The sequence below is a fragment of the Sturnira hondurensis genome, unplaced genomic scaffold, assembly GCF_014824575.4.
Source record: "Sturnira hondurensis isolate 20B ecotype Veracruz unplaced genomic scaffold, ASM1482457v3 Scaffold0012012, whole genome shotgun sequence".
Classification (NCBI taxonomy): domain Eukaryota; kingdom Metazoa; phylum Chordata; class Mammalia; order Chiroptera; family Phyllostomidae; genus Sturnira; species Sturnira hondurensis.
In genome coordinates, this window is record NW_028084643.1 from 1291276 (window position 1) to 1314933 (window position 23658).

Here is a 23658-nt window from a genome sequence, read left to right on the forward strand (position 1 = left end):
GAAAACAGTATGGAATTTCCTCAGAAAAATAAAAATGGAACTGCCTTTTGACCCAGCAGTTCCACTGCTGGGATTATACCCTAAGAATCCCAAATCACCAATTCATAAGAACCTGTGCACCTCAGTGTTTATAGCAGCACTATTTACAATAGCCAAGTGCTGAAAACAGCCTAGTTGCCCATCAGTAAATGAGTGGGTCAAAAAACTGAAACATGTATACAATGGAATGCTACACAGCAGAAAGAAAGAGGGAACTCCTACTTTTTGTGACAGCGTGGATGGAACTGGAGAATATTTCACTCTCCTTATTTTAATTTGCTACTTAATGTCATGTTCCTTGGCTAAGTGAAATAAGCTAGTTGGTGAAAAGACAAATACCATATGATCTCACCTATAAGAGGAATCTAATGTACAAAACAAGCAAACAAGCAAAATAGAACCAGGGGCATAGAAATATGGAATAGACTGGCAGTGACCAGAGGGGAGGGAGGAGGGGTATAATGGTGGAAAAGAGGTGAAAGAACTAGTCAAGGAAAATGTATGAATGACCCATGGACAGCAGTGTGGGGGTCGACTGTGGGAGCAGAGGTGGATTAGGCAGAGAAGGGAAAAGGGGGGAAAATTGGACCAACTGAAGTAGAATAACAAAAAATGAAAAAAAGAAAATGACCATTATACTATGTACTAGATATGTGAAGAAATAGAAAATATGAGTCAAAGGAAAAGCAGTCACCATACACTGAACCTGAGATAATCCTGACATTGAAATTAAAAGACAAGTACTTTGAAAGTTTATAACTATATTTAAGGACCTAAAGGAAAATAATAAATGAATAGAGAAATGAAAATTTAAAAAAAGAACCAAGTGAAAATTCTGAAGTTGTAGATTTAAGTAAAATGGAAAAAAAAAACAAATTATTGAATGACCTTAATAGAAGCTGAAAGACAACAGAAAAAAGAATTGGTGAAGTTGAAGATAAGTCAATAGAAATTATCCAATCTGAGAATGAAATAAAAATGAACAGAGCCTAAATGACCTATAGGACAAGATTTCATGGAATCTGACATACATGTATTAGGATTCCCAGTCAGAGAGGAAAGACAGAATAGGTGAGAAAAGATAGTTGAATAAAGAGTGGCTAAAATTTTCTTAAATTGATGAAAAACTTAACTTTATAGATCTAAAAATTTCATTGAACTCCAAACAGGATTAATATAAAAATTCCTCACCTAGGACTTTCGGCCAAGATAGAGGTGTAGGTAGATACACTGTGCCTTCTCACCCAACCAAAAGAAGGACAACAACAAATTTAAAAACAAAAACGAACCAGAACTGACAGAAAGTCAAACTGTATGGAAGTTTGACAACCAAGGAGTTCAAAAGGAAACTTTCCTACAGACCATTGGGAGAGGCACAGTGGGTGGAGTGGACTCGCAGCAGGGTGGCAGCTGGAGGACTGGGCTAGGCAAGGCAGCCGTTGGTGGACTGGGTAAGGTGGCAGCTGCCAGAACAGGCAGTCCCACATTTGCATGATGATAAACCAGGAGGAACAACTGGGGATCGAGACAGACTTCGCAACCCACAGTTCCAGTGCAGGGAAATAAAGCCTCAAAACTTCTGACTGAAAAAAATCTGTGGGGGTTGAGGCAGCAGGAGAAATTTCCAGTCTCTCAGAAGAGTCTGTTGGAGAGACCCACAGGGTTCTAGAATGTACATAGACCCACCCACCTGGAAATCAGCACCAGAAGGGTCCAATTTGCTTGTGGATAGTGGTGTAAGTGACTGGAAACCTGCAGAGAGCTGAACACGTGGCATTGTTCCATCTCTGGCCCCATTCCCACACAGCATCTCAACGCAGTGATGTGAGTTGCCCCATCTGGGCCTATACCTAAGGCTCCACCCCTTACTACGTAGCAGGCCTGCCGAGGGAAAAAAAAATGGCCCAAATGAAAGAACAGATCAATGCTACAGAAAAAATACAACTAAGCAGCAAAGAGATAGCCAACATATCAGATCCACAGTTCAAAATACTGGTAATCAAGATGCTCACAAAATTGGCCCTGGCTGGCGTAGCTCAGTGGATTGAGCCTAGGCCTGCGAACCAGACGATCACGGTTCGATTCCCAGTCAGGGCACATGCCTGGGTTGCAGGCCGGTTCCTTGCAGGCTAACTACCAGCAGGGCATGCACAAAAGGCAACCATACATTGATATTTCTCTCTCTCCGTCCCCTCTAAAGATAAATAAATAAATAAAATCTTTAAAAAAAAAGGTGCTCACAAAATTGGTTGAGTATGGTCGCAACATAGAAGAAAAAGTGAAGGCTGTGAAAAGTGAAATAAAAGAAAATGTACAGAGAACCAACAGTGACAGGGAGGAAACCAGGACTTAAATGAATAATTTGGAGCAGATGGAAGAAGTAAACATACAACCAGAACAGAATAAAGAAAATAAGAACTCAAAAGAATGAGGAGAGGCTTAGGAACCTCCAGGACATCTTTAAATGTTCCAACATCCAAATCTTAGGGCTGCCAGAAGGAGCAGAGGAAGAGCAAGGAATTGAAAACTTATTTGAAAAAATAATGAAGGAGATCTTCCCTCATCTGGCAAAGGAAATAGACTTCTAGGAAATCCAGAAGCTCAGAGAGTCCCAAAGAAGTTGACCCAAGAAGGAACACACCAAGGCAAATCATAATTACACTACCCAAGATTAAAATGAAGGAGAGAATCCTAGAAGTAGCAAGAGATAAGGGGACAGTCAGTCACCTACAAAGGAGTTCCCATCAGACAGTCATCTGTTTTCTCAAAAGAAACCTTAGAGGCAAGAAGGGGCTAGAAGTATTTGAAGTTATGGAAGGCAAGGACCTACATCCAAGATTGCTCTATCCAGCAAAGCTCTCATTTAGAATGGAAGGGCAGATAAGTGCTTCCCAGATAAGGTCAAGTTAAAGGATTTCATCATCACCAAGGCCTTATTATAGGAAATGTTAAAGGGACTTAGCTAAGAAACATAAGAAGATCAAAAATATGAACCATAAAATGACAACAAACTCACAACTATTAACAACAATCTAAAAAAATAACAAAAAGGAAAACAAATTAAGCAAACAACTAGAACACCAACAGAATTACATAAATGGAGATCATATGAAGGGTTATCAGTGGGGTGGGGTAGAAAGAGAATGGGGGAAAAGGTACAGGGAATAAGAAGCATAAATGGTAGGTAGAAAATAGACAGGGAGAGGTTAAAAATAGTATAGGAAATGGAGAAGCCAAAGAACTTCTATGTATGACCCATGGACATGAACTAAGGGAGGGGGGGTAATGAGGGTAAGAAGGGTATAAAGTGGGGAAAATGGGACAACTACAATTAGCATAATCAATAAAATTTAAAAATACAGGATTTTCATCTGGATAAAAAAATAAAATTCCTCACCTAAGCACATCATAGTCAAACTGCTGAAATGCAACAATAAAGAGAAAACAATGAGAGGAGCCAGAGAAATACATATGATGAACAAACATTTCTCTATAAGGTTAAATTTTTTCATTAAAAATTAATTTTAACTTTGCATTTTACTCTAAAATATTTACCCCCTAGGGCTATTAAGATGAAAAGAAATGAGATAGCATATAAAGCCAGGCACATTTTAGGTAATCAGTAATACTGGTTCTCTTTTACCTTTATCTCCCTGTCATAAGGGATGTTGAAAGTCAGGATCAACCCTGGCTAGTGTGGCTGAGTGGATTGAGTACAGGCCTGTGAACCAAAGGGTCTCCCGTTTGATTCCCAGTTAGGGCACATGCCTGGGTTGCTTACCAGGTCTCCAGTAGTGGGTGTGTGAGAGGCAACCACACATTGATGTTTTCCTTTCTTTCTCCCTCCCCCTCTCTCTAAAAATAAAATTTAAAAATCTTTTTAAAAAGTCAGAATCACAAAGTTAAGATTTAGGAATATAGAAGGTGTCATATAATTCTATTAGAATGCAGTATTTTTTAAAATATTTTTCCCATTGTAAATACAGCTTATATTATGGAGGATTTGGGAGATATAGAAAATCATAAATAAGAAAAATTAAAAATATAATCCCATTATTAAGAGTTTATTACTATTAGAATTAGTATTTATCTTTCAAGTCTGTTTTCTATATTTTATCCCATCTTGGAAAAAAAAGAAAAAACCTTTTCTGAATACTCTCTGCCTAGCTATCCTCATTCCCTTTCAAAGGTTTCACAGCCAGATTTTTTAAAAGCTTCCTCTCATTTTTGATCCTGTTTTTTTTTGTAAGAAATCAGTTCTCAACAGATATATCATGGTCCTCCTGTTTGGTAAATCCCACATATGCTTTGCAGTCTTTTTTAAAGAAATATTCTACACTAGAAACCACTTCTTTATTCTTGAAATGTTTTTCCTCAAGGTTTCCGATTTTCCTCTTTCTTCAGTCATTTTTTATTCTTTTTATAGGATCCTTCATGTCAATTTATTCATATAATTTCTGGTAATGAATCATTTTCTCTCAATAATTTCAGCCATTTACGTAGCTTCAGGTCATGTCTATGCTGATTATTTTAAAATCTGTATCTTCAGACTTCACAGGCCCATACATGGATATCTTATCTCTATCTGGATGTTTCTGAGGTATTCCAAACTCAACCTTAAATTGACTTCAACCCATCATCTCCCTTCCCCAAACAAAAATTTGTATCTCTTTCTGTCTACCTCACTATCCACACGTTTACTCAAGTTGGAATAGAATTCTGTATTGATTCCTTGATCAAGCACTGTGTCCAGTCAATTGTTTTCATTAATCCCAAATCCCTAATTTGTCTTGAATTCCTCAAGATCTCTACTCCATTATTTTCTCATTTCTTTCCATCTGACATAACTGTATATTTCGTAAGTATATTCCTATGCTTTATTCATTGATGTTTCCCTAGGCCTAGATTTTTGACACATAGGAAGTATTTAATAAAAATTATTTATTAAAAATTTATAAATTAAGCCCTTGCTGGTGTAGCTCAGTGGATTGAGCACAGGCCTGCGAACCACAAGATCCCGGTTCGATTCCCAGCCAGGGCACATGCCTGGGTTGCAGGCCAGTTCCCAGCAGGGGACTCATGAGAGGCAACCATACATTGATATTTCTCTCCTTCTCTCCTTCCCTTCCCCTCTAAAGATAAATAAATAAAATCTTTTTAAAAATTTATAAATTAACTACACCAATATAAGATTTCTTGCCTAGATCATTGAATAAGCTTTTAACTGCTTATCCTGCACATAGTTCTGCTAATCTAATTAATTATCTACATTGTAAGCAGTGTGAACTTTCAAAAATTTAATTTTGCCATATTCTGATTTAAAACTCATTGATGACTTGCCTTAGCTCATAGGATGAAGTCCCAGTGCCCAATCTTAACTTTAAAAGCCCTTCTTGAACCAAAATCCTTCTAATTTTTCAGTTTTATGTCCTACCACCATCCACTTTGAACTATGAGTTTTAGTCATACAGGACTTCTCTTATTTGCTAAAAGGTACCATGCTTTCTTACCTCTAGACTTTTCACGTGTTGATTGTTTTCTCCGGAACACTTTTACTTTCTCTTTTGTTTCAATGACTTCCAGTCCTTAAAGCCTCAGTTAAAAAAGCATGGTTTTGGAGAGCCCTTTTGACCATGCTTTTCTGGCACCCTGTATACTTTTTTTTTTAATCCTCACCCAAGAGTATGTTTATTCATTTTAGAGAGGAAGGGAGATGGAGAAACACTGATCATTTGCCTCCTGCATGCACCTAGACTGGGGCTTGAACCCGTAATCTTAGGTATGTCCCCTGACCAGGGCTCAAACCTGCAACCTTTTGGTGTACAGGGCAGTGCTCCAACCAACTGAGCCACCTGGCCAGGGCTACATTACTCTTTACAGTAATCCTTCCTTATCTGTAGTTTTGCTTTCTGTCGTTCTAATTAACCATGGCCATCTGTAGTCCAAAATATTAAATATGAAATTTCAGAAATAAAAAATTCATAAATTTTAAACTACAGGTGTTTTTGAGTAGCGTGATGAAATATTGCACCATTCTTCTTCGTCCAACCTAGGATGTGAATCATCCCTTGGTCCAGCATAGCCACACTGGGTATGCTACCTGCCTCTTAATCATTTATTAGCCTTTTCTGTTATCAGACTAACTGTCTCGGTATTTCAGTGCTCATGTTCAAGTAACCCTTATTTGACTTTTATAATCATTCTATTTTATTGTTAGTTATTGTTTATGGATTAAATTCTAAATTAATTTAAAAACTAAACTTTTATCATAGGTATGTATGTATGTGTTGGGGGGAAAACATGGCATATATAGGGTTTGGTATTATCTGCAGTTTCAGGCATCCACTGAGGGTCTTAGAATATATTCCCCGTGAATAAGGAAGGACTATTGTAGTTATCCAGTTTACCATAAATGCTGTTTAACTGCCTGGTTCTACTTCTAGAATACGGCTCCTTGAGCACAGTAATGTCTCTGTTGGTTTCCTCTGTATCTTCAACAGCTGGCACATAGTAGACACTCAATACTTTAGAAACAGAATTGAGACAGAGAACGTGAATATATGCACAGTCAGTCCTCATTCATGAATTGTGTATTTGTGAACTTACCTACTCACTAAAATTAATTTGTAATACCAAAATCAGTACGTGCAGCACTTTCATGGTCATTTACGCACATGTGTAGGCTGGAGAAGACTTTGAGTTGTCAGATATGTGCATTTCAACTGGAGATGAAATAAGGCAAGAACTTGTTTTAGTTCTCATACTATAAATGAGTCCTTTTGTGGCATACATAGTGCCACTTTTTTCCACAGTTTTATGCTTTCTGTGGTGATTTTGCTATTTAAAATGACCTCCAAGCATACTGTATAAGCATTGGGTAGTGTTCCTGAGCACAAGAAGGCTGTGATGTGATGTGCTTAATGGAGATAAGCTTTTTTCAGTGAGTTCAGTGGTAACAAATTAACAAATATATTAAGCACAGTGTGTTTAAACAAACACGTAAAGCAAGGTTATATATTAGTCAGTTGAAAATATTGTGACCAGAAACTCCCAGGAACCTAACCCTGTATTTTACCTAGGAGCAGTAGTTTAGTATTTGCAAACTCAGTGACTTTATAGACTATGACTACCACAAATAATGAGAATTGACTGCATATATAATTATAATATTAAGATCAACTATATATAACATTTCATAACTTGCTTTCCTCCTACATAACTATATGTGGGTCATCTTCCTACTTAAAATAATGGCTCTTTATCTCATAATATACATTAGATTATTAAAAGAACTGTGTCTTATACAAAGGGGACCCAAAAATGGAATTTATTTATTTTAAAAATGTATATTTATTTTTACGTGTTTAAATTTCAGTCACCTTCAAAGTACTCTCCATTTGATGCAATACACCTATCAAGACATTTTTTCCACTGCTCAAAACAGTTTTTGAACTCTTCAATTTTGATAACTTTTAGTGCTTCTGGCATTTTTGTTTGAAGTCTTCCACACTGGCAAAACATTTCCCTTTGAGGACTTTTTTCATTGGGGAGACGAACAAAAAAAAGTCACTTGGAGCGAGATCAAGTGAATAGGAAGGGTAGGTGAGGCATGGGAGTCATGTCATTTGTAGTCAACAACTGTTGAACACTCAGTGCAATGTGGGCAGGTGCGCTTGTCAGTCACCCACCATGAAATCACTCGATACAATCAGAAGAGTCTTCAAAACAGGTTCACTGAAGCTGAAAGCAGCCTCACAGCAATGCCAGCTGGTCCACTGACTGATACAGATGGGTCCCTAAAACATTCACCTGGCAGGCAAAGTACTACAAGGGGTCCGTCCTCCAGAAGATAATTCTGTTTTTTGGGCATGGCCTTTCATATGTTCATATGAACATGGAGACAAGTATAGCTAATATGCATTGTACATCTAGTTATGTTGATTACCTGAGGGATGAGAATTTTTTTCTTAATATATCTTTGTATTGTCTCACTGGTTGCAGTGGATATGTTTCTATTACCAATAATCTTATAAAATATTATTTTAATGGTTGTATTGTATTTCCTTTTGTGAAGGGGTAAAGTTTTAACTAATTATGGATTTGAATTTTTCTGTGTTTCAGACAGTCAACGTCTACAATTGGACCTTCAGAAAATGGAGCTCCTGGAAAGCAAGATGACTGAAGAACAGCATTCTCTAAAAAGCAAAATTAACCAAATGATAATTGATATAGAGACATTTAATGATTTGCCAGCTTTAAAATCATCAGGTGAAGAAAAGAAAAAGGTAAATGTTATAAGAGTGTTACAATACTATAGTTCCAGTTTTTTCTTTATCAAATTTAATATATATGTTGTTTATAGGGAAAAATAGAGGTGTTTGTTTACGTATATAGGAGTTTAGAATGATTTAAGTTTTAATCCAGAGACAATAATTAAAAAGCAAGGGATAGAACATTTCACAAATACGAACTTTTTAAATTCCTATTTAAGACTTGTCAGTGGCTTTTCATTACCATTTACATTAATGTAAATCTTGTGTGGTAGGAATAGATGTGGTACTCTTAAGAGAGTTATTAACATATTCAGTATTAATTTTGCTTATTATAGTTCACAGGATATTTTTACAGAAGGGTTTCAAGTAATTATAGCCTTGGTAGAATTTTATCAGAATAACATTGAAAGTATTTGTCAAATTTAATTTATATTGGCCTACTAGATATTGCTAAAGCCTGTTATTTATTTTTGTTTGGATCTGCCCAGAAATTACATCAGGAAAGAACAGTATTGTCAACCCGCAGAAATGCCTTTAAGAAAGTAATGGAGAGGCTAAACACAGAACATGAGACACTAAAAACACAATTGCAAGAAAATGAGACACATTCTCAGGTAAAAAGAAAAAAAAGTCTGAAATTCGTTTTTATCTCTAGGTTATCTGTCATGTTATCTTGATATTTGTACCCCAAAATTATCCTTTCCTTTTATTTTCACCTGTTTTTTTTTTACCTTCCAGATTTTTTTTTTCTTTTGTAGATAGCCAGATAATCTCCACTCAGAGTGAGTTTACTCCTGCTTACCTGCCTTCTACAGACCTAAACTGAAAACCTTCTTTACACTAGGCACTGTTTTGGGCACAGCCATTAGCTTTGAAATTTTTCAAAAGTAAGGCATTTTTTTAATGGAGAAACTTTGCTAAATCCATAAAATCTATCAATAAAGAAAATAAATCCTAATGGCTAATATTCTACCACCCAGATTATGTGTGGGGCCTGCTAGTCTATATGAATGTTATGCATATACACACTTTATACATATATATGTACACATTTATTTTTATATATTTATAGAAATATTCTCATTTTATACATGTTAGTTAGAAACTTTTTTTATTTTTTTAAATTAAATTTATTGGGGTGACATTGGTTAATAAAATTACATAGGTTTCAGGTGTACATTTCTGATACATGACCTGTATATTGCATTATTTGCCCACCACCCAAGGTCATGTCTTCTGTCACCACGTCTTTGGTCCCTTCTGCCCTTTACTACCACCACGCCCTTCCCTCCAGGAAGGACCACGCTGTTTGTTGTCTGTGTCTATGAGTTGCTTTCAGTTTTATATCCCATGTATGAATGAACTAGTATGGTTCTTAACTTTTTTTGTCTGACCTATTTTACGTTGCGTAATTTTCTCAAGATCAATCAGTGTTGTCACAAGTAGGAGTATTTCACCTTTTCTTGTGGTTGAGTAGTATTTCATTGTATATACAGACCACCACATCATCCTTATTCAGTCATTTAACAAAGGATACTTCAGTTGCTTCCGTGCCTTGTCCACTGTGAATAATGCTGCAGTGAATATAAGGGTTTATTCACTATAAACATTTATTTGCATATATCTTCACAAATAAATGTTTTCAAATGTTTGGGATAGAGACAGAAGAGGGGTTGCTGGGTCATATTGTAACTCTATCCTTAATTTTTTAAAGAACATCCATACTGTTTTCCATAGGGGCTATACCAGTTTATATTCCCACCAGCAGTGAATGAGGGTTCCTTTTTCTCTACAACTTCACTAGCACTTGTTATTACCCGTCTTGTAAATATCAGCCTTCTAACAAGTGTGAGGTGGTATCTCAAACTAAAAAGCTTATGCACAGCAAAAGGAACAACCAACAAAACAAAAAGGCAACCAACCAAATGAGAGAAGATATTTGCCAACAACAGCTCCAACAAGGGGTTAATATCTGAAATATATAAAGAACTTATACAACTCAAGCAAAAAAAAAATTTAATTAAAAAATAGGCAGAGGACCTGAATAGACACTTATCCCAAGAAGACATATAAATTGCCTACAGATATATGAGAAGATGCTCAACTTCAGTAACTTTTAGGGAAATGCAAATCAAAACTACAGAGATACCACCTCACACTTGTTTTTCATTATTAACTATACATAACAAGTACTCATCCTTATCTGTAGATATTTTTAAAATACAATTTGTTATAATATAGTACTAGACTACATGGATATAGCATAATTTACTAGACCAGTTCTGTATCAGTGGATGTTTAGGTTATTTCCAATTTTCAAAGCTACTCAATGCTGTAAAAAGTAGTCCTATTCTTGAACTTCTTGATTTACATCTGTGATTATTTACACAGGATGCACAGATAAGCCCCCTTTTCATATCACTTATTCTACTGATAATTACCTGAGCAATGTCCAAGGTCTTCTAGCCTGCGACCCTCTGTCTGAGATGGCAGAGATGATGTCCGTTCCATTCATTTTCTCCCCAGCACTGTGCTAGTGATTGGCATATTGTAGGAGTTTAATTAGTATTTGTTGAAGCATTAAGTGAAGTATGTGTGTCATGAACAAAATCAGTAATTAAGGTCTTAATGAAGATTAGTGCTTCTCATATCTAATTAGTGTATATGAGCAATTTGCAACTATGATATATTGATGCTAAATGCATTAACAATTTTTTATATAGTAATATAGTCATGATAGGCATTTGTTTTTAACATTTTGCTATAGCATTTTATAAACATTTTCCTTTGCAATTATATACTCATATTGCATTGTTTTTCCAAAAAGTGAAATCATTTTATGCATACAGTTTTTAAGCATTTATTTTCTTATTTAAATATTTTCACACTCTGCTGTGATGACATTTTATGACATCAGCTATTTCATGTATGGATATACCATTAAAAAAATACCTATACTCTTCTTGAATGGGGTAGAGGGCTCACCAGAGTTTGCTACCACTACAAAAACCTTAGAAACCACATATTTATGTAATTCAAATTTATCAGTTACTCTGTCTCTATAATATGTAAATCTCAATGTAGACCTATAAATGGTAAAATTATACTAAGATATTTAGAGTGGGGATGGGTGCTGGAGAACAAACCTAAAATTGTTTATAGGGTAATCATCTTTTAAGATGGTTCTAAGGGAAAGATATTGACATTTCTTATGGAATATTGGCCCTTCTCTGTCACTGAATAGATGATGTCAGGAGAAAAACACTTGACAGACCCAATTTCTTAGAGCCCGTCAGTAGCTACCTTATTTCCTCATTAAGTACTAATATTCTTAACCTCATATACTGATATTAGAAATTCATAACATAAGCCACAATGTACAGTCCTTCTCTGTATTATTTGTTGCCTTTTATGAATACCAAATAATCAAATCCAATTCTAATTTCTCTATATTTTACAACTACTTTATGGAAAAGTCGTTTTTCACATCTCTAAATAATTTTACATCACAGACTTTTCTGAATGAATGGCTATTGGTCATTTGAAATCATTTAAATATATTTATGCTGGAACAATTGTAAAACTCATGGGCGAACACATAGAGACATTAGTCTTGGGAACAATTTTTTGGTAAGGCAACAAAAGCACAATCGACAAAGGCAGAATAAGTGCATCTAGTCAAACTACAAAGATCTGTTCCTTTTCACAATCAGCAAAATGCAAAAGCAATGTAGGGAATGGGAGAAAGTATTTAAAAATCATAGCGCTTATAAGGGGTTAAGATTAAAAATATATAAATAACATAACATGTTTTAAATAAGTTGCAGGAAATAAACAGATTTATGGTTTATGATAGCCTCAGAGGTTTAAAAGCAAGTCTATAATATAGAGATATAATATAGAAGGAATTTGACCATCTGGCATAGTGTTGCTTTTATAATATTATTCACCTAGCACTTAAGACGTCTGCTGTTTTATAAGAAGGCCACCGCTGTGTGTGAAACAAAGAGGGAAAAGTTTGGTACTTGACTTTTTAAAAGGTTATTAGAGATTTATTGTCAAAAAGTGCTGACTTCTTCCTTAAATCCACCTTCACTTCAAGGTCCTATCTGGGAGAGCTAGATCTGATTTAATAGTGTTTAACTCATAGCACTTGAAGTTCACATAATGTATTATTGTTATGATTCATCCTAATCTCTAGATTTATCTCTGGAGGAAACAGTGGGATAGATGCTATATTAAATCCAAACTTATGCCTGAAAAATAATTTTAGCATGAGAGTATGAAGAAATATTAACTAAAACTGCCTCGATGATAAGATTTTTTTTAAATGATCATTACTTATTGAAAATGTCCAAGCAGAACATTTTATGTTTCATTTTTCAGATGATACTTTGCTTAGGAAAACAACTGTGTGCATCTTAAAAAAGAAAGACTTAGCCCAGAGTTACAAGGTTAATTAAATCAGAAAAACAATTTAATTCTATAACAGTAAAATTGTCTTCTGAGGAAGCAACCATCAATATAATATTCACATTAGCTTCCTGTTGATGCAGAAATTATTGTAACTGTGCCAGCTTTTCACCAGCCCTCTTATAATCTTCACACTGCAGCTCTGCTCTTATCAGAGCTTGTGGAATCAGACAGGAAATTTAGCCCTGGAAATAAGGAAGTTTCTTCTATATAGTTGAACGTTTGACAGTGTTAGAATATATATTACATTCGTAGCGTTAGACTTCCAGATTTCATGGAGAGATCCCTGTCATGTCCCATTCTTCTTTTTTAAGTTCTCTTACAAAAAGGAAAAAACATAGATTGTCCTTCAGTTGGCGTGTTCATTGGTATAATAAATATTTTAAATATTTTTCTACTACACTAAAGAGTAAACCTGTTGTGAAAGTCAGCCTTGTATTAGTGAATTTACTATTATTTTATATTTCCTGAATTTCTTTCTTGTCTACCATAACTTTATCTCATGCAAGAAGTTGATAAGATTTAAAATCGAGTGGTTTCTTTCCTTATTTTCGTAAGAGGTTGTATAATAATTTTTGTGAATATGGGCAATGGTTAACATTTTTCTTTTGTGTTTTTAGCTTACAAATTTGGAGAGGAAGTGGCAACACCATGAACAAAATAATTTTGTGATGAAAGAATGTATCCTTTAAAAAGCTGCAGATAAACTTGACCAAGTGATTTTTTTCTGGGAATTTCTTTACAGACTGAAATGAAATAAATCAATGTATTCATCAAATATCAAAGGCATAATATGTATAAAACACTGAGCTAAATTATGTGGGGAATAAAGGAATAAGGGAATGGTTATTCACTCAGCAGTAGTTGTGTGTGTGTGTGTGTGTGTGTGTGTGTGTGTGTGTGTAGCAAGGTAACTAATAGAAAGCAGAGTACATAAAGTCATAGTGTGGCCTTGGATGGCATTGCTCAGTTGATTGGACTATCATCCTGTAACAGAGTTTTAGTTACAATAATGGAAACTATAATGGAAAGTTTGTGGGTTTGATTGCCAATCAGGGCACATGACTGGGTTGCAGGTTAATCCTGAGTCTGGATGTGTTCAATCTCTGGACCAGGTGTGAATAGTCCCCAGCCCAGGTGCCTATGAGAAGCATCCGATCCATGCCTCTCTATCACATTGGTGTCTCTCTCCCTTCTCTCTCTAAAAGCAATGAAAAAAATGTCCTCGAGCAAGCATAAAAAATAAAAAAGTCATGGCGTGTCATAGTGACTCAGTGCACAGGATATGAAATCAGTAGATCTAATTTTACATGTTTACTTCTTATAGGCCATGGACTTTGGACAATTAATTTGTTTAACCCTCAATTTTATCATCTCAAATATAGTTAATAATTCCTTTCATAGAGTTGTTGGGAAAATTATAAATAACCATATGTATGTGTGTATGGTTGTTTATTATTGTTTATATTGCTGTACTTGGATATCTGTGCGGCAAAAGAAGATAAACTAAGTAATGTTATGAGAAATTGACCTTCAGGCTCATCTGTGTTTCAACTAATTCACCTTCATCTTATTTCTATCTGCATCCCATCCTCTTACTTATCTTTTTGTGTAATTATAGGAGGAAGCAGCCGCTGAGGACATACATTACGCGGTGTTATAAGAAATATTTCCCCAAAGTAGTTTTCTCTTCCATTCCTTGACCCCATTCAAGGACATCTCTGCTTGGTGAATTAGGTCTTGATTCACTGCAGCATAGGTTCTGCTCTAGGGCACTGCTGAACTTCAGCTCAGGGCTGGCAGGGACTAGAGCTTACCTCCAAATGAGATAGATGCATTAGGAGTTCTATTCCCAGTGGTCATTCAACTTAGTTTAAAAGTAAAAAACTCCCATTTACAATATGTTAATGTATAGTACTCCAGTTTTGTGCACCTTCAAGTAGGTGATTTGGAAACAGTGTTTAGACACTTGCCTGAAATTCTTTGTGATACTCTAGAGAACATGATTCTTTTGAATATTCAGTTGTTCTGAGACCAGAATTAGATTGAGATGCATAAGATATTAACTATAAAAAAGGTTTTTAAAAATTATTTAAATATTTTAGTTGTTTTTAGAGATGGGAAGGGAGGGAGAGGGGGAGACAAACATCAATGTGTGGTTGTCTCTTGCACACCCCCTTATGGGGACCTGGCCCCCAACCCAGGCATGTGTCCTGTACTGGGAATTGAACCAGCAACCCTTTGGATAGCAATCTGTCACCCAAACCACTGAGTCACAGCAGCCAGGGCTAAAAACAGCTTTATATTATAAGTGAACTTTTTTGAAACTAGTTTCACTTGGCCTTTTAGGCTTCAATTGATGTTCAGTTTGTTAAAGTAACATATAGGGTTTTTTTTTTTAAGTTTTATTTATTTATTTTTAGAGAGGGGAAACGAGGGAGAAAAACACCAATGTGTGGTTGCCTCTTGTGCTCCCCCTACTGGGGAACTTGGCCCACCCACCATGTGCCCTAGACAGGGAATTGAACTGGCGGCTCTTTGATTCACAGGCCGGCACTCAATTCACTGAGCCACACCAGCTTGGGCGTAATAGGTTGTTTTTGAAAAAATATTCTTATTGTCCTTTTTTGTACCATCTTAAGTTTTCAATAAGAAAAATACTATGATTTATTTCTTTTCTGATGCAATTACATTAATATTTTTACCAGTAGTGTTCCCCCTTAACTCATGTATTTAGTCATAGCAACCAAGAGTCAAGAGAGTGATTACCAGTCAATTAGGAAGAATGTGACCAAGCAGATTTCAGAGTACAACAAAACCATCATGGATGCTCTACATAGCATGAGCAGAAACTGAGTCTGAACCAACTGCAAGTCTTCAAAGAAGTATCCTCTTTCTGTTAAACTTTATACAAGCTGAATGAAAAAAAGAAAGTCTCACCTAAGATTTTTGAATGCTCTAATTTTTGTGGCCTATTTCAAGAGTGATGTTTTAAATATAATAGTTTAATAGTTCAATAAATAGTTTGCATAAGAAAAGTATCGTCTTTTACATTTTTGGTTTTTGGGGGTGATAAAAGTGTCTTAACAAACCAAGAGGTAACCAAGCAAAAGATGTTCATTGAGAGACCTTTTGTTGTGTGGCAAAATGTCTATGGCAGCGATTTTCAACCTCTTTCATCTTATGGCACACATAAACTAATTACTAAAATTCTGTAATGCACCAAAAATATATTTTTTGCTGATCTGACAAAAAATAGATATAAGTTTGATTGATTTACAAAACAATACTGATTACCTACCCTTTTTTCTTCAAAGTGACTTTTTAAGAAATCAGATGCCTATACTTGTATATAAAGGTTTCTAGTGCTAAGAATGAACTAATCAGATGCAACCTCATTATGTGATGTGACCAGTAAGATGCAATTCTATTATGTGACCTATATATTTGTGGTTCAAGGCAGGACATTCACACTGGAGGGCTGTTGTTGTGTTGGCTGTTGTCTTTTTTTTATTTGACAATCCAAGAGAAAAGAGGTTAGTGCCCCAGACTAAATAGCCAGGTGTTGCACGTTTTAAGACCTCTTGCGGCATAAGGAATGAAATTTGCTGATCTGTGGCAGCAAATAAGGTCTTTTCATGTGTCAGCTGTAGGAATGATGCATAGAGTGTGATTCTGAGTTAGCTCATATCAATCTTGTTAATATTTTCTTCATGGTAAAATTAGAAGGTGTTGAACTTTGACTGTACTTCTCAAATAGAGTATATTTGATGTGTTTTAAGGCATATAAAGTCACAGATAAGTATATAATACATATTCTTTATCTTTCAGTTACACCTAATAATTTGAAATTTAAAACTTACAACCTTTGCATTTTAAAGACATTTCCTCACATGTATATGTTAGGAAAGACACGAAGTTTAGAAGAAATGCCACACTTATGGTGGGCTATTTTGGAATATGGCTGCTACTGTTCATTTCCACCCTGGAATAGGCATTTACTTTGTACTATAAAGGGACTTAAGTAGATTAATTTGCAAACATTTGCCAGAACATCTGAAAGGAAGAGCTAAAAGAGATATAATTATGGAGTATGAGTCTGGAAGACATTGTTATAACTAAAGATGTATCCTCACCTGTGGGCAGGCATGAATCACCTTGGTCCTCATAAAATAACCCTTCAAATTATCCTTTTATTTTCTCATCTCCTGTTTCTCATGTTCATCAGGTTACTCTGTTCTCAGTATTCCTAAAACACAAGCATATTGATGTCTTTGAAAGAAGAGGCTTTATGACATATAATTTACATAACATAAAATTATGCATGTTGCTTTCTTGAAGTGAAGTTATCACTGTAAATTATTCAACTTTAGTCTGTGTGAGTTTAGGTAGAGTGGTGGACATTGTTGAGTTTGGTTAATTCTTGATTACTAGTATAGCTGAAGACCCTGGACAGTGACACATTCATTAAGGTATGATTCCTAAAATGTGTTCCTCAGATCCTTTGTTACTCAGGTTATTAATAGTTATTATACCACAAAGAATTCATGGTCAAAAAAAGTTTGGGAAACATTGTTTAAAACAACAGTAAATTCTTGGCTTTTCAGAGCCCTGCAATTGACACTATACTATTAATAATAATGATTTTTTTCCCCAAGTTTTAGGTAATTTTACTTAGACTTGCGATGCTTTCAAAATTATCTAAAAGGTACATATAACAGTTAGAAATGCAATAAAATTTCAAATAAGTTAGTACTTGTAGACAAGGAGATACAATAATAAGACAACTGTATAATCTTTGAGCTACAATTGAACCAATCTTCACCCAGAAAAAAAGCAGGAGAAAGATCATCTATCCATTAAATAACTAGTTTGTGTTTGCATTATAACAATGGGAAGCTTGGCAGAGAAAAAATGAAAATTTATTGAAAAAAGCAAGGTTTCCAACTTCCGTTCTAAATTACTCATATATGATATTTGGGGAACATAATTGAGCAGGATTTCTTTAAACTAAAACATGTGTTATCTGAGGGAAATTCTCAGTAATGTCTCTTCCTTCCTCTCAGAGCTTTTCAACAAATACAACAAGAATATTCTCTCTACTAGGATAGAACTGGAGGCTACTATCTGCATGCACCGGTTCTTCCTCAGTCAGTCACATTGCTCAGTGAGTTCCATTCCTGTTAAAACAACACCTTGTAAGTTGTATGAAAAGAAACTGCACACTGAACAAACATTCTGAGTATTTTTTTTAAAAGATCAACATGGGAAAGTTACAAGTCTTGTTTTTCCCATCCTTACCCTTTATCAATAAATAAGTGTGAGGTCTTGATACTTTTTTTCACTAACCAGGGAATCTCTCATTTGAACCATATTCTGATCTCATGTTAAAGTGTAAAGGTCAGTGCATGGTTACAGGATTGGAGCATGGAATGATGTCATTAACACTAGGAAAGAAACACCAGTGAGTAGGTGTTCCAGAGGAAGGGGCTGTCCCCCTGTCCAGTTTCTCTGTAGCCTGTTCTTTTTGGTATAGGTTTGCAACCTGAACAACCTTTGTAAATAAAGACTGATTAGACTTAAAATAAGAAGAATTAAAGATGAATTACTAAAGAATTATAATCTATTTTATTTATTTTTCCAATATCTTTTTTAATTACAGTTGACATGCAATATTATGTTAGTTTCAAGTATACAACTTAGTGATTAGACATTTATATAAATTAAAAACTGATCACCCTGATAAATCTAGTATCTATCAACACTATACATAGTCATCACCATATTCTTGACTATAATCCTATGCTCTACTTTACATCCTCATGACTATTCTGTAACTACCGATTTGTACCTCTTAATCTCTTCACCTTTCTCACCCATCTCCCAAACCCCCTCCCACCTGGCAACCATCAAAATGTTCTCTGTTATCTATGAGTCTGTTTCTGTTCATTTATTTTGTTTTTACATTCGACATATAAGTGAGATCATCTAGCATTTCTCCTTTCTGACTTATTTCACTCAGCACAATACCCTTTAGGTCCATGCATATTGTTGCACGTGCCAACATTTCACTCTTATGGGTAAGTCATATTCCATTTATGCACCATGTCTTCTTTATCTATTCATTCAGTGATGAACACTTAGGTTGCTTCCATATCCTGGCTATTGTAAAAAAAGTGCTGCAGTGAACAGCTGGTGAATATGTGTTCTTTACTTAATGTTTTGGGTTCCTTCAGATAAACACCTGGAATTGCTGGGTCTTTGTCTCTTGCTCTATAGCTTATTTTTTAAGTCCATTTTTTCTGGTATACATATTGCTATTACAACTTCTTTTCATTTCTATTTTCATGAAATATCTTTTTCTATTTCTTCATTTTCAGTCTGTATGTATCTTCCAAACTAAAGTGAGTCTTTTGGAGATAGCATATGTAAGGGTCTTGTTTAATTATCCATTCAGCCACCATATGCCTTTTGACTGGAGCATTTAATCCATTTGCATTTGAATTAATTATTGATAGATATGATTAGTGCCATTTTATTACTCATTTTTAATTTTTTCTTCTTTTTCCTCAAGAAAACCCTTTAACATTTCTTGTAATACTGGTTTGGTAGTGATGAACTCCTTTAGATTTTCTTATCTGGGAAGCTCTTATCTGTCCTTTGATTTTAGTCACAGCTTTACTGGAAAGAGTAATCTTGGTTGTATGTTCTTGCTTTTCATTAATTTAAATATTTCATGTTGATCCCTTCTGGCCTGAAGTGTTTCTGTTGAGAAATCAGCTCACAATTTTCTGAGAGCTTCCTTGTAGATAACTGTCTCTCTCTTGTGGTTCTTAAGGTTTTCTCTTTAAACTTGGCATTTTAATTAAGATGTGTCTTGGTGTGGGTTTTTTTGCATTCATCTTATTTGGGAGTCTGTGCTTTCTGGACTTGTATATGCATTTCTTTCATTAAGTTAAGGAAGTTTCCTGTCATATTTTTTCAAATAGGTTTTAATTCCTTGACTTTCTCTTATTTTTCTGGCACCCCCATGATGCAAATGTTGGTATGCTTGAAGTTGTCCCAGAGGGTCCTTAAACTAGCCCCATCTTTTGGATTCTTTTTTTATTTTTGCATTTTTATTTTTAATAAAAATATTATTTTTGCAGTTCTGATTGTCTATTTTCTGCTTCCTTATCTTCTAAATTGCTGATTTGATCCTTGGCTTCATCTGCTCTACTGTTGATTTCCTATAATGTATTCTTCATTTCTGATTGGCTCTTTTTTATGTTTTCTGTCTCTATTTTTGTATTTTCTATCTCTTTGTTGAAATTCTCACTAAGTTCATTTACTCTTCCACTAAGTTTATTGAACATTCTTATACTAATGTTTTAAACTCAGCATCTGGTAGATTGCTTATTTACTTTTCTGGAGTTTTGTTCTGCTCTTTCATTTGGGACATATTTCTTTGTCTCCTCATTTTGACTGCCTTCCTATGTTTGTGTCTATGTATTACACAGAGCTTGTATGTCTCCCAGTCTTGATAGTATGGCCTTATGTAGTAGGTGTCCTGTAAGGCCCAGTGTCGCAGCTTCCCCATTCTTCCCCTTGTGTGGTCTGTGTGCACCCTCCTGTTGTGCTTGAGCCTTGATTGCTGTTTACACTTCAGTGGGAGAGATTTTTCCCCAGGCTGTTCACCTTCCAGGACTGGCCATGACCACTATGGAAGATCTGCTGTGCAGAGCCCAAAACCACAAAGCAGGAGTTGCTTCAGTAAGTCTCTCATGTCTGCCAAGTCCATGCCTTGACTGTTGTTCATGGAAGTGGTTGAGTGGTGTTTCAGCATGTTCTGATGCTGTCTACCAGTACAATGACTGGATCCTCCTAGGAGGTGCAAGCCAAGGTCATCCATTGTCTGTGTCCTGCCCAGGGCCACCTGGCATGAGCTACAAAGTGGTCTAAAAATGACTGCTACTTATGCTGGGCTTGGGGCCACTTAGAAAGAGGTACAGGCATGCAGACACCAGATGCTGCTTGTTTAAGAACTTTTAGAAAAGTTCACAGCATAAACCAAGGCAGATTATACAGAAAAGTCACTGAAAATGAATGGCTTAGACAGTTCCAAAAATTGGTCAGGGCAGGGTCTCATGGAATTACCAGGGTGAACAGTGTTAGCCAGGTTAATAGAGACTCAGGTATGGTGCCTGCCTGCCAGCTCTGTGGGGAGAGGGTTCAACAAAGGAACCGTGGCCTCTGTTAGCAGTTCTGTCTGGGAGAAAGCCACCCCTCCAACCCTTGCCCTGATGCCAGACAATCCAGTTACTCCCCACATCTCCCTGGCACCTTTCGAGGTGCTACCACAGCACTGGAACTCAGAGGGGGCGAGTCCAAGTGAGTCTGTGTTTGGGCCCTTTAAAGGAACTCCTGGGACTCCTGAAGCACTCGTCTCACTCAGCCACAATCCCACTGGTTTTCACAGCTATATTTATGGGGTCTTCTCTTCCCAGCACTGGAACCCTGAGTTGGAGGAACTTGGTGTGGGACAGGAACCCCTTGCTCCTCTTGGGGGACTTTTTCAGTCAAGATACCTCTCCTGACTTTTAACCACCACACATGGGTATGAGACAAGCCGTTCTGTGCCTCCAGCCCTCCAACCAGTCTAGAAGTGGCTGCTTCTTCATATCATTAGGTGTAGGACTTCTGTCCATCCAAGTTTCAGGCAGTTCTGAATAATGATGGTTCTGTACTTTATTTGTAATTTTTATGTGTTTGGGGAGGATGTGAGTACTGCATTTACCTACTTTGCTATTGTTACCAGAAGCCTTTAGTAATCAGTTTTAAAATTGTCATCATCCATTTTATGTTCTTTTAAAATAAAAGTAGATTGTGTAGGCTGTGTCTTTAAGTTACAGATTCACAGGATGAGATGTGAGACTGAACATCTTTGAAAAGACAATATTTCATACAAAGTTGGAATTTAAGGCAGATAAACATAATAAAAATAACTGACTTCTGCTCTCACCAGTCTTTTTAAATGTGCATCTATATATTTGTCACACATGTCTGTTTGGTATATGTACTTACATATTTTTAATAAAATTAAGATCACATTCTTAAACTTACTTTGGCTCTTTGTAATTTTTCAAACATTGGTCCACATTGTTTATATATTCTTGTACAACATATTAAATTGCTGCATATCATTCTATTATAGGCATACTTTCTGGAAAAACCCCTGTATTATTTTTTTAAATTATTTATTGATTTTTAGAGAGGGAGGGAGAAAGAGAGGAAGAGATGCATCAGTGTGAGAACAACATTGATCAGTTGTCTCTTGGATGCAGCCTGATCAGGAACCAAAACCACAACCCATGCATGTGCCCTGACCACAAATCGAACTGGCAGTCTTTCACTCTGTGGAAGGACACCCAACCCACTGAACCAAACCACTCAGGGCACAACTTCATATTATTGAATGAAGTTTGTGGTACAGAGGTTAGGTATAAGGTTTGGGTAAAGTAACTGAATTTGAGTTGCAGTTCCTATTAGCTTGTATGATCTTGAAAAGTTACTTAATCTCTCTGACTTTCAGTTTCTTTATCTGTATAGTGAAATAATAGTCTTAACTCATAGAATTGGGTCAGAGTACAGAGAATCCAAAGCTTTTGACAGAAATGGATCTCAGGAAGGTGGCATGATTTGCAAGTGAAGGAATGCTTGTTTCCCTGCACGCTCACCAACACGTGTTATCCAGGGTGCACTACTTCATTTAGTTTATTTTTTAATTGTTTTAAAGATTTTCTTTTTTTCTAGAGAGAGGGAAGGGAAGGAGAAAGAGAGGGAGGGAAACATAGGTTGGTTGCCTCTCGCACACCCCCACCCAGGGATCTGGTCTGCAACATTGTCATATGCCCTGACAAGGAATTAAACCAGCAACCTTGTGTTTCACAGGTCAACACTCAATCCACAGAGCCACACCGGCCAGGACTACTTTAGTTTTTAAAATAAACCAAACTTCCCTGGCTGGTTGGCTCAGTGGAGTGAGTGCCAGCCTGCAAACCAAAGGGTCAACAGTTCGATTCCCAATCAGGAAATATCCTGGGTTGAGGGCCAGACCTCCAGTAGGGGCCACTCAAGAAGCAACCACAGATTGATGTTTCTTTCCCTCTCTCCCTCCCTTCCCTTCTCTAAAAATAAATAAGTAAAATATTTAAAAATAAGCCAAACTGCCTCCATTGCTATAATTATTTTATTTTGTTTTAATTAAGAATATGGAGAATGTGTTTTCTTAGTGAAAAGTCCAATTTTTACAAATTCTACTTTTAAAATATTTATTATAACTTTATAATAGCAAAGCTTAATGCTTACTGTTTATTTTTAGAAGATATCCAATTATACTTGTTTTAATATTTTCTTGTAATATTTTATATGAACTGCTGCCCTGTAAACCTGACTGTTTAACCTTAAAAAGGGAATAGGAGTAACCCAACCTACTTGATAACCTACAAGGCTGTTCTGCTTGGACATTTTCTCTATCCCTCCTATAAGTCAGAGTGATTACACATAAGAAAAACTGTCACAGGAGGGACACTTACATCCATTGGAAGTGCAGTATATGAAAGAGTTTGGAGGAAGCATGAGTCAGAAGAATTCACATGACTAAGAAGAATTCTAAGAGAGGTTTAGACAAAGTAGATAAGCCTTTTACAAGAGAAATGTAAAAACTAAAGTGGCATTTTCAGAATTACTTAATTGCAAAGGCTTTATGTAAAACAATATTCTTGCAATGATAAAGTAATATCATGGAATAAATGCAGACTTAATTAGTTAAAATTATATTTGGCATAGAGTCAAGGAAGAACTACGATTAGTCAAACTGAAATATTATCTCATT

General features: G+C 35.9%; 1 protein-coding gene across 3 annotated transcripts in view; it reads left to right on the plus strand.

Annotated features, from left to right (window-relative positions):
• IFT74 (intraflagellar transport 74) overlaps positions 1 to 15818 on the plus strand; it is a 104756-nt gene extending 88938 nt beyond the window's left edge. For all 3 annotated transcript variants that reach the window (XM_037060619.1, XM_037060618.1, XM_037060620.1), the window contains 4 exons: positions 8161 to 8324; positions 8801 to 8926; positions 13406 to 13466; positions 15523 to 15818. In XM_037060619.1, coding sequence (XP_036916514.1) covers positions 8161 to 8324; positions 8801 to 8926; positions 13406 to 13466; positions 15523 to 15641 — 470 coding nt within the window. In that variant the 3' untranslated portion in view covers positions 15642 to 15818. The remainder of the gene's footprint in view (positions 1 to 8160; positions 8325 to 8800; positions 8927 to 13405; positions 13467 to 15522) is intronic.
• Positions 15819 to 23658: the final 7840 nt, after the last annotated feature.